Below are 11,886 nucleotides of genomic sequence, written 5' to 3'. Positions count from 1 at the left end.
GTTCTCCTCTGGATCTATGACTATCTATGACTTCCCCTAGTTCTTTCTCCTTTGGATTACAAAAATAAAATGTTTCAAGTTTGATTCATTCTCATTTTACACTTCTTTGTCTGATTTTGTTGAAGAGTCATATCCTTTTGCCTCTTTGAAGATAATATTTCGTGATTTTTATCGTGAGTTTTCTTAGGTAACTTCGGTCATTTAAGATGTAATTAACTATAGGGGCTTGCCCTTATAGGAAACTTGTCCGAACCCAGTTTAATATAAACCCTATTTAATTCTTCATATTAAATAGGAGAAATAGTCGGTAAATAAAATAATTTCGCAGACCAAACGGATGTCATATATTTCTTAGTTTATTTGATCGAGCATCTTCCTTAAGTCTTGTGTTTATCCTTTAGGATAGATACAGAGTTTGAGGTACAACGCTCTTTCATTTAAACTATGAAAAATATGAGATCAGTTTAATTTCATATTTTTCTAAACTTATAGACATATGTAAATTAAAATGTTCTTCCGAAGCGGACGACGAGATTTCGATTCTGGTGACCGACAGCTTCTTATGGGCAACTCCTTAACCAAAAATAGTGTCGACAGATATATTATAAAATTTCCAACATGGAGTGCATAGAACCTTCCCGCCTTCCTTTCTCTATACTTTCATGGTGATTGCTCCTGGATTGTCGCCTTTCTTTCTTCAAGTTTTAGGGCTGGGAATATGTAGGCTCCTCAACTGCTCCTGGATTTCAGTCCGGCCGGCCTTCTCATGCTCTTTTCCTCTCTATTCCTCACTTTTGGTGCATCTTTCTTGTCATCTTCTTCTTCAAAACCAATGAGAGTTCAACTGCATTGTTGGTTTTTCTACGTTAAGCTTGCCCTGCTAGCTCTTATTGAGGTGCATAGCACTGGGATTGCGATTTATCTATCTGAGTAGCTATAGATATAGATCTTTTTTTAGAGCTATGGGAGCTAGATGCTAAGGTGGGTCTCTCTATCCATGTCTGCATTTGATTTCACATGGCATTTTCTTATTAACGATATGTTTCTTGTTATAGTAGATTAATTGGGGCTTGTCATTGTAATGGTTGCAAGATTGTGGTTTACCTTCTTAGTTTGAAATATCTGCTTTCATTTTTTGTTGTCGATTATTATAGAAGTAATTATTCTATAAGGATTTGATTTAGGGGAAGAGCTGTTTTGATGGAGTTAGAATAATAACGTGATGGAGATGATTGGAAATGAGGTGTGGCATGACAATGATCAAATGAGAAAAAAAAATTAGCAAGAGAGTAGTAAGAAGTAGTAAATGAGAGATATGGAAATAAATCACATTGATAATGAGTCCTATCTTATGGAGTATACTAAATTGGGATTAATTTTTTTGTAATACTTGATTGGATTTTTGTTTCTCACTATTTTCACAACCATTCAAATGGTTGTAAAAAGAAGATGATGCATTTTGATTTCTACGTTATATTTTTTGAATAAGAAAGTAGTTATTATTGGTATTTTATTTTATTTATTTATTTTTTTGTGGATCACTATTTTATTTTATTTATTTATTTTTTTTGTGAGTGGGGGTGGGGTTTCGAGGAGAAGGGTGCTTCAATGGCAATTCCCAGGTTGCAATCAAGTATTTTTTTTTCGGTCTAAATTATAGAATCCAGTGGAAGTATAACTAGGTAATTTTTTTGGAAGAGGAGTTGAATGTTAGAGATTTAGAAAGTGAATTTTTGGTGAGGGAATCTGATACCAAAGTTAACAAAAAATTTGATAGATAAATAAAATATAATCTAAGGGGTTAGACTCAATGTAATTATCGAACACTATCATTCCACTTATTTTCTTATTGAATCCATTATAGTGTCAACGATAAGGAGGGCACAAAACCTTCCCGCCTTTCTGTCTCTCTACTTTCATGATAATCGCTCCTGGATTTCAATCTCTCTTTTTCTCAAGATTTAGGAAGGAGCCTAGGGTTGGGATTGTAATTTATGATAATTGTATCTATCTGAGCAGCTATAGAGATTGATATATTTTTTTAGGTTAGGGAGCTACAAGCCAGGGGGGGGGGTCTCTCCATCCATGTTTGCATTTGATTTCACATGGATTTCTTTTTAACGAGATATTTTTCGTTACAATAGATTAGTTGGGGTTTGTCATTCTAATAGTTGTGCTCTTGTGGTTTATCGATTTTAGTTTGAAACATTTGCTTCCATTTTTTAAGTTGTTGTTTATTATGAAAACAGTTATTCTGTAAGGGTTTAATTTAGGGGAACAGTTGTTTTGATGGATTTGGAATAATATTGTATTGTAGATGATTGGGGAATAGATGCGACATGCTAGAGATCAAATGGGAAAAATGAGAATTTATAGGTTAAAGAATCTTAAGAGGAAGATAACTAAGAGGATGGAAATATATCACATTGGTAATGAGATCTTTTTGTGGAGTATACTGAATCGGAATTTATTTTCTTGCTCTACTTGATTGAATTTTTATTCCTCATTGGTTTTCAGTGCAATTGAAATGGTAGTAAAAAGTAGGGAATGCATTTTGATTTCTACATTATATTTTTTTGAATAAGATCCATCATCTGAAGTAATTTTTATTGGAATTTTGTTGTATTTATTTAATTTTTGTGAATTAGTGTTTTTATTTATTTATTTATTTGTTTGGGCAGGGGTGGGGTTTTAAGGGGACCGGTGCTTCAACGATATTTCCCAGGTTGCAATCAAGTGTTTTTTTTTTCAGTCAAAATTAAAGAATCTAATAAAAATATCACTAGAATAATTTTGTGTAAGAGGAGTGAAATGCTAGGGATTTGGATTATGATTTTTTGGGTGAGGGAATCTGATACCAAAGTTAAACAAAATTCTAATAGAAAAACAAATTATAATCTAACGGGTCAGACTCAGCGAAAGTATCAAACATTATTATTCCACCTATTTTCTTGTTAGATTCATTATAAAATGAGCTACTTAGAGGGCACATAACCTTCCAGCCTTTTTGTGTCCATACTTCCATGGCAATTGCTCGTGGATTCCCGCCTCTCTTTCCACTAGATTTGTGGTTGGGAAAATGCAGGCTCCTCAGTTGCTCCATATTTCTCACTTCCGGTACGTCTTTCTCATCATCTTCTTCTTCAAAACTCGAGAGAGTTCAACTGCGTTGTCAGCATTTCTATGCTAGGCTCGCGCTGCAGGCTCTTAGAGAGGGGCTTGGGGTTGGGATTGCAATTTATGATAATTGCATCTATTTTAGTAGCTATAGGTACTGATATTTTTTTTTTAGGTTGGGGAGTTAGATACCAAGGTGGGTCGTCGTGATGGTTGCAGGCATGTGGTTTACTTGTTTTGTTTTGAAACAATTGATATTCTTTTTTGAAGTAGTTGTTTATTATGGAAGAAATTATTTTGTAAGGAAGGGAAAGAATTGTTTCAATTGATTTGGAAAAAATAAAATGGTGTTAATAATTAGGGAAAAGGTACGGAATGATAGTGATCAAAACAAAAAGGCTAAATTTATTGGTAAGGGAATCATAAGGAGAAATGAGTGAGGGAGATGGAAATAAATCACATTGATAATGAGATATTTCTTATGGAGTATATTGAATTGGGATTTAATTTTTTGTAGTACTTGATTGAATTTTTGTTTCTCATTGTTTTTCACTGTCATTGAAATGATTGTAAAAAGATGGTGATGCATTTTGGTTTATACTTTATATTTTTTGAATAAGATTCATCATAAAAAGTAGTCTTAAATGGAATTTCATTTTATTTATGTAATTTTTGTGAATAAATGTTTAACGACATTTCTCAAATTGCAAATAAATGTTTTTTTTTTCCTCTCAAAACTGTAGAACCCAATAGAAGTATGACTAGTTAAAATTTATGTAAGAGGAGTAAATGTTAACAATTTAGTAAGTGAATTTTTCGATGAGGGAATCTGATACCATAGTTAATCAAAAATTTGATAGAAAAATAATTTATAATATAATGGGTCGGACTCGACGTAATTATCAAACACTATTATTCCATCTATTTTCTTATCAAATTCGTTATAAAATCAGCGACATGGAGGCCACACAACCTTCTTGTATCCCTACTTCCATGGCGTTCACCCCTGAATTCCCACGTCTCTTTCCTCAATATTTAGGGCTGAGAAAATGCATGTTGCCAACTGCTACCAGATTTCAATATGTTGAATTGGAATTTTTTTTTTTGTAGTAATTGATTGAATTTTTGTTTATCATTGTTTTTCACTGTCGTTGACATGATTGTTAAAAAAAGGTAATCCATTTTGATTTATATGTTATATATTTTTAATAAAATCCATCATAAGTAGTCTTCATTGAAATTTTTTTTTAAATTTTTTTATTAATTTATTTCTTTTGGTCAAAATTATAGAACCCAATAAAAAGCATGACTAGGTAAATTTTATGTAACAGAAGTGAAATGCTAAGCATTTGGTAAGTGAATTTTTTTTAATGAGGAAATCTGATACCATAGTTAATAAAAAATCTTATATAGAAACAATTTATAATATAACGGGTTGGACTTGGCGTAATTACCAAACACTATCATTTCATCTATTTTCTTATCAAATTCATTATAAAATCAGAGATTTAGGGAAAGAGTTGTTTTGATGGATTTGGAAAAGTAATATGGTGATGATAATTACGGAAGATGTGCGACATGACAAGAATCAAAACAGAAAAACTAAATTTATTGGTAGAGGAATCATAAGGAGAAATGAGTGAGAGAGACAACAATAAATCACATCGATAATGAGTTACTTCTTATTTAATATGTTAAATTGGAATTTATTTATTTTTTAATTATTAATTGAATTTTTGTTTCTCATTGTTTTTCATTGTCATTAAAATGATTGTAAAAAGAAGATGATACATTTTGGTTTGTATGTTATATTTTTTTTATATGATTTATCATAAGTAGTCTTTATTGGAATTTCATTGTTTTTTACAGTCATTGAAATGATTGTAAAAAGAATGTGATGCATTTTGGTTTGTATGTTATATTTTTTGAATAAGATCAATCATAAGTAGTCTTTATTGGATTTTCATTGTTTTTCACTGCCATTGAAATGATTGTAAAAAAAATGTGATGCATTTTGGTCTATATGTTATATTTTTGGAATAAGATCCATCATAAGTAGGTTTTATTGAAATTTCATTGGAATTTTATTATTTTTCACTATCATTGAAATGATTGTAAAAAAAAGGTGTTGCATTTTGGTTTCTATGTTATATTTTTTGAATAAGATCCATCATAAGTAATATTCATTAAAATGATTGTAAAATGAAGATGATGCATTTTGATTTATACATTATTTTTTTGAATTAAAATCATCATATGAAGTATTCTTTATTGGAATTTTATTTAATTTATTTGATTTTTATTAATCAATGTTTTCATTAACTTTTTATTTTTTATGTTTGGCTGTGGGTTTTGAGAGGAGGGATGCTTTAACTACATTTTCTTAGTTTCAATCAAGTTTTTTTTTTTCTTTTTTTGATCAAAACTGTAGAATATAATGGAAGTATGATTACGTAAATTTTTCTAGAAAAGGAATGAAATGTTAGAGATTTAAATGGTGAATTTTTTTGTGAGAAAATTTGATACTATAATTAACCAAAAAAATTACAAAGAAATAAATTATAATCTAACAAGTCAGATTCGTCGTAATTATCGAACACTGCCGTTTCACTATTTTTCTTGTTGGATCCATTATAAAATTCACTACAGAGAGGGTAATGAACCTTACCGTCTTTTACTCTCTACTTCTCTGACAATCGCTTCTAGATTCCAGCCTCTCTTTTCTCAAGATTTTAGGCTAGGAAAATACAACCTCCTCAGCTTCTCCCGAATTTCAGTGTAGTTGGCCTTCTCACACCCTTCTAGTCTTGTATTTTTGCACTCACTATTTTTTTTTTGCATATTTGAATTTTTTTTGTTTAAAAAACAGATCCATTTTCTTTTAAAATCCCTTTAAATACCTAAAAGCTGGTTTGCATATTTCTAAAAACAACCAATCCTATTATGACATACCAAATATATTTTAATTTAAATAAAACCACGAGCAAAAAAAAAAAAAAAAAAAAAAAAAACTAAAAAACCGAACTTCATCCCATACTGCCCCTAAAAATCTGATTTTTATTTTCCCAACACATTCGGTCATTCTGCCGACTACATGTCCATGTTCTTACACTCCTATAACAGCATAAAACCAAACTAACTTCCATACACGAAGCATCTGCGCACTCATCTGCAAAATCAGCCCATATGATTCAATTCTAACATCATCTTTTTCAGCATTTTCAGGCGAATCCAATCGAAACCATTCCCCCACTCCAACCGAGAACGCCATGGGGATGAAGCTCTCAACGCCAGTCTCTTCCAAGCCCAAGAACAGCAGCCTCGTTAATGGATATCATAAACTACTGCATTATGTCGCCAACTCCTTCTTTCTCCGAAACCTCGTTTCCAAAAGCCGGCGGCGAATGCTTGTTGCCGGCTATGATCTGGACATGTCGTACATCACGGATCGTCTGCTGGCAATGTCATATCCGGGAGAGCGTGTGCGGGCGCTGTACAGGAACCCTATCTGGCAGGTCAGGGATGTGCTGGATACGAGGCATCCGGATCGATACAAGGTATTTTTTACACTCAGTGGCTGTTTGGTAACGAATTTAGCTGCTTTTGTTAATCATGTAAATCTGATTCTTACGGAATCCTGCCAACAAGAAAGGTTTAATGAATCCCCTCCCTTTCTCCTATCTTCCAATGATATATTTGTCATTTCAGTGGGTATAAGTGACATCTCTTGGAGCTTCACTATAATCTTAAGATAGAGTTTTCTTTAACCTTAGGGCTACGAGGTCTTTGTGGATGATGCAATTCACGAATTGATGACCAGAGATTTCTAGACGTGTTAGGTCGACTGTCTTCACACCAAGTAGACTCAGGGTCCTAGTGGCTTGGGATATAGGATCTATGATATCCTGACCGGATTACCTCTACTTTTTTAAGGATTCTTCTCCTTCTAGGCAAAACTAGGAAGAAGAAAAAAAAAAAAAAAACCAAATTTATAGAATCTAGGATTTAAAGTGTCTTTTTTGCACACCGGCAAAATTTAAGTTAATTCTCAATTAACTCTGTTACATATATACCGAATTCTTATGTATTTCCATGTCTGACACTTAAAATTTGCTTTTTTACATCTATATTTTATATCAATTGGAAAAACACAACCTTTTTCAACTTTCAGAAAGTAAGATATGTCTTTTAATCCATAGGAATCGCGGTATATATGTAAAAATGGATGTTTAGATATCGTTAGATGTAGATAGGCATGCATGTGAATCTTCCTCAATTGATTCAATAACAGGTTGTAGTCAGCAGTAGTTTTTAAAGCTTCATCAACTTCCAGGAAAGGAGAAAGCTTTTGTTACTATTTATACATGCTTGGCATATTATTTTTCACAATATTTTAACTTATTTTACATTATTAACCTCCTTACAAAATAATTTGCTCAAGGTTTACAATCTATGCATCGAAGAGAACTACGATCCCACACATTTTCACGGGCGAGTGGAGATCTATCCATTCGATGACAACCATGTTCCGCCATTGTCAATGGTCAAGCTCTTATGTGAAAGTATATATTCATGGCTCTCAAGTGATCCAGAGAATATTGCTGTCATCCATTGTATGGTATGATATATGTGACATAAGATGATTTGTAGGCTGGACACCAAAATTTCACTTTTTTTTTCAATTAATCCTTTTGGTATGAATTAATTTGCAATTTTAGTTTTTGTTGAGGTTGTTTTTGGTTTTTTGTTTTTGGTTGTAGGCTGGCAAAGGTCGGACGGGCTTGATGGTTTGTTCTTATCTTGTGTATAGTGGGATGAGTGTAGACGAAGCTCTTCAGTTGTATGCTCATAAAAGGACTACTAACAATAGAGGGGTAAGTCAAACTCAACTATAAACTTCTTCTATAATGTTATTGGATATTTGTCAACGAATATTTTATTGGAATATTTGCATAAATATCATTTAATTCATATATATTTACACATATAACACTTATAGTTCGACTTTTCCAATTATGAAACCTAACTTGTGGATGTAAAGATGTAGTTGGCGTAAAAAAATACCCTCTTTAAATTCAAGTTTTTACTTATTTGATCTTTTGCTCCTCCTGAAATGTTAGTTATGCCCCTCTTGAAATATCATTTTGCACTTCATTGCCCAAACCACTCATATATTGGGTCCAGGGGGCAGTTTGTCATTCTCCTAAAAAAAGAGGTCGGTTCCGTTCTTGAATATGATATGAAAGATTTGAGTGGTATAAATACAAAAAAAAACAAAATTTAGATGTTTAGCATGTAAATACATCGAAATTGGGCAGTATGTATATAAATGCCCCTACTTTATTTCTCTATGTTATTGTTAAGTGGATGAAAATACTCACCATTGTCAGGTTTCAATACCAAGTCAACGGCGCTACGTGAGGTATTGGTCTGAGGTGCTTCAATTCCACAAGGATAAGCTCGATGAACCTCCTACGATTAATTTGCCCAAAATAACTACAAGAGAATTGCGTCGCATTCGTCTTTACGACACAATCAATATTAATTCCGTCTTCTTTGTTGCCATGGAAATGCAAGATGTGAGCAACCTTCTCCTTAATTTTATATTTATATTCTTTTCACATCTGGATTGAGTTGATATCATGCTAGTTCTTCAATTAATTCTTGGAAAATTTATATAGGAAGCACACAATTCTTATATATTTACATATCTTACATCTAAGCTTTCACATTTACATGCATGGCACACTGGTGCTTTAAATTTATGCATGAAAATGTGTTTTTGATTTTAAGAAAGTTGTAATAGTGTTATTTCTTATATGATGTTAAAGATTTGACTGTCATGCATGTAAATATGAAAATTTAGGTTTCAAAAGTGTAAATACATTAAGAAACTGCGTGCTATGTTTACAAATGCCCCATACACTCAAAAAATTTTTATGTGCAGACTCTTGACTTAGTTCTACGTGCGCCGGAAGTTATTTCTGAGTTATTTTCAGGTTATTTTTTGATTTTTTTCAATAATTCTGAAATAACCCAGAAATAACCAAAAAATAAAGACCACGGGTTAATTCTGGGTTATTTCATGATTATTGAAAATAACTTGAAAATAACTCAGGAATAACCTACGCCGTACGTAAAGCTACGTTAGGAGTCCGGACAGAAAATGCGCTCCATACACTCCATGCTATCACAAAGCCAAATGATTCACAAATGACTACTCCTACACTTAAACCTTACAATTTTACCTTTTTCTTAATTTTTTATGTTAGAACATGAAAGTTTAAGGGTGAGATATGTAAATAATTAAATACTACGTGGTACATAGGCAAACTTCCCAAAATATTTCTCTTATTTTACCTTCCTATTCTTCTTAGCAGATTGCCGGGCAACTGTATCGTCCGTCCATAGAAGTGGCAAAAGGGTGTTGCAGAGAAGTGAAGGAAGGAGATCGTAGGAGCAACAGCCCACGGTATTACCTCTCCTATGTCGATGATGGTGGGAATGATTTAGATAGAATAGAAGTTGTTTCTCCTCGCGTTGTTGTTCAGATGGATACGGAGAGATCGGCGTTGTACCAGAAGACATGCCTTGATTACTGCTTTGAAAGCCCATTGCAGGTTTGTTTCGATTTCGAGCTAAGTTGGAGTCAATTTAGATGAAAAATTTTGGCTTGTAGCTCAGTTTAGTTGTTTCGATCCGATCTTGATCCAAAGATAAAGTTTTGAATCAATTTTCGAGCGATTAATGATCTTTGAGCTAAGCGTGTTAAATTTGTAGTTCTAACATCATTGGGGATGTTAACGGTTTGATTTCGAGCAGAGTTGGGGCCGACGGGCTTGAAATCGGCTGGAAAAGAGTTTGATCCAAAATTTGGGCTCGTAGTGCATCTCGTTTATTTTGATCGGATTTTGATCGAAAGCTAAATTTTTGAATCAATTTTCGAGCTATTAACGATCTTTGAGCTAAATTCGCTAATTTTACGGTCCTAATATCACTGGGGATGTTAAGGATCTGACATCAAGCTGAGCTGGGGCTGGCTGGAAATCAGCTTGAAAAAAAATTGATCCAAAATTTTGGCTCGTAATGCAGCTCGTTTATTTCGATCTCATCTCGATCAAAAGCTAAATTTGAATCAATTTTCGTATGATTAATGATCTTTGAGCTAAATTCGTTGAATTCACGGTCCTAACATCACTGGAGATGTTGACGATCTGATTTCGAGCAAAGCTGGGGTCAGCTTGAAATCGGCTCGAAAAAAAATTGATCCAAAATTTTGGCTCATAATGTAGCTTGTTTATTTCTATCCGATCTCGATCAAAAACTAAAATTTTTTAATTAATTTTCAAGTGATTAACGATTTTTGAGCTAAACTTACGAATTTCACAGTCCTAACATCGTTGAACATATTAAAAGATTTAACTTCGAGCCGAGTTGAGGTCGGCTTGAAATTGTCTCAAAAAAAATTCGATCCAATTTTTTGGCTCTTAGCACAGCTCGTTTATTTCGATCCAAACCAAAATTCAAATCAATTTTGGAGATACTGACGATCTTCAAGCTAAATTCACCGCCTTATTTACAGCATATCTACTGTCATGAAACTGTAATTTTCTCCTTCACGGAGGGTTTTTTTGCCATTTTTCTTCAGGTGGCCGGAGATTTGCGAGTTGTTTTCTACGAAAAGCTGATCGGCAGTCGCCTCTTTTATGTGTGCTTTAACATGGCTTTCATTAAAGGCAGCATGATGCAGGTATGCTTAAATACCATAAAATTACAAAAAAATTTTGAAGATTTACATCCATACCACTCAATCACTACTTATTTACATATCTAAACCCTAAACATCAATTTCTTACGTGTATGCCTTCTTATCTATGCTTTGTATGAATGATTTGGATGGTATAAATGTAAAAACGTAAAGCTCAAAATTGAAATTACATTCTTTCTCATACTTCTTGCACTTATCTTTTCTTCCTCAACCCCATGATTTATACTATTTGCAGTTTTCGGTTCGGGATCTGGACAAAGTTGGGCATAAGGGTAAATTCATATGCGGCCAATCCTTCAGTTTGGAGCTCTTCTTCGGTCCAGCAAATGCACTCTAAAAGTAAACAATGGATAAATTCACATCTTTTTCCCAAGCAATTCTTATAATTGCTTTTTCCCACTTCATTAACCTTCCTTCTGCAAAGTTTTTGTTAGCATCGGAAGCTGAGTGCAAATATATATTTTTTTAATTTTTTAGAATTTTATTTTTTTAAAAGAAATTTATTTATTCAGGATTCGACAGAATGAGTTTTTTGGTGTAGGTAACAATGGTGTAATCATTAATATGTATTTTTTTTTCATTATCAACCCTTTTCGTTTAGAAAAATACTACGAAGGCTATTATACGAGTCTCCAACCACCCTTATTTGTCTAACTACTCGAGAACCGCACTCACTACAGACAAACTTGTCAAAGGAAGATTTGAATCCGTGATCTGAAGGGATTTATGATCTTCAAATAACTGCTCTCCCAGCAGACCACGACTAACAACACAAGTGGATTGATCTGTCATTTGTATACACGTCAAAATAGTAAAGTGTACGTTATGTTGTGTCATTATTGATTGTTTGGGGGTATGAATATTATTATGTATTTACATGTCTAACATTTAAACTCTATTTTTTTTTTTTTGTTTATACCATTCAAATCTTTTATATCACATAAAAATGTAATATTTTAATTTTTAGAATGTGAAACCTTTTCACATAAGATGACATTTAT

At 32.9% G+C, this 11,886-nt stretch overlaps 1 protein-coding gene across 2 annotated transcripts in view; it reads left to right on the top strand.

Annotated features, from left to right (window-relative positions):
- The window catches only part of LOC110033832 (phosphatidylinositol 3,4,5-trisphosphate 3-phosphatase and protein-tyrosine-phosphatase PTEN1), a 28,031-nt gene extending 16,702 nt beyond the window's left edge, over window positions 1-11,329 (top strand). The window contains exons 2-8 of one of the 2 annotated variants that reach the window (XM_020737948.1): window positions 6,334-6,674; window positions 7,559-7,735; window positions 7,878-7,991; window positions 8,508-8,696; window positions 9,498-9,737; window positions 10,766-10,867; window positions 11,121-11,329. In XM_020737948.1, coding sequence (XP_020593607.1) covers window positions 6,334-6,674; window positions 7,559-7,735; window positions 7,878-7,991; window positions 8,508-8,696; window positions 9,498-9,737; window positions 10,766-10,867; window positions 11,121-11,222 — 1,265 coding nt within the window. In that variant the 3' untranslated portion in view covers window positions 11,223-11,329. Of the gene's footprint in view, window positions 1-6,333; window positions 6,675-7,558; window positions 7,736-7,877; window positions 7,992-8,507; window positions 8,697-9,494; window positions 9,738-10,765; window positions 10,868-11,120 lie in introns of both variants that reach the window. The other variant, XM_020737947.1, reaches the window with a different exon arrangement.
- The last annotated feature ends 557 nt before the right edge of the window (window positions 11,330-11,886 follow it).

This window comes from Phalaenopsis equestris, unplaced genomic scaffold (genome assembly GCF_001263595.1).
Source record: "Phalaenopsis equestris unplaced genomic scaffold, ASM126359v1 Scaffold001303, whole genome shotgun sequence".
NCBI classification, from domain to species: Eukaryota; Viridiplantae; Streptophyta; class Magnoliopsida; order Asparagales; family Orchidaceae; genus Phalaenopsis; species Phalaenopsis equestris.
The sequence above is the reverse complement of the archived record's forward strand: the minus strand, read 5'-3'. Positions and strand labels throughout refer to the sequence as shown.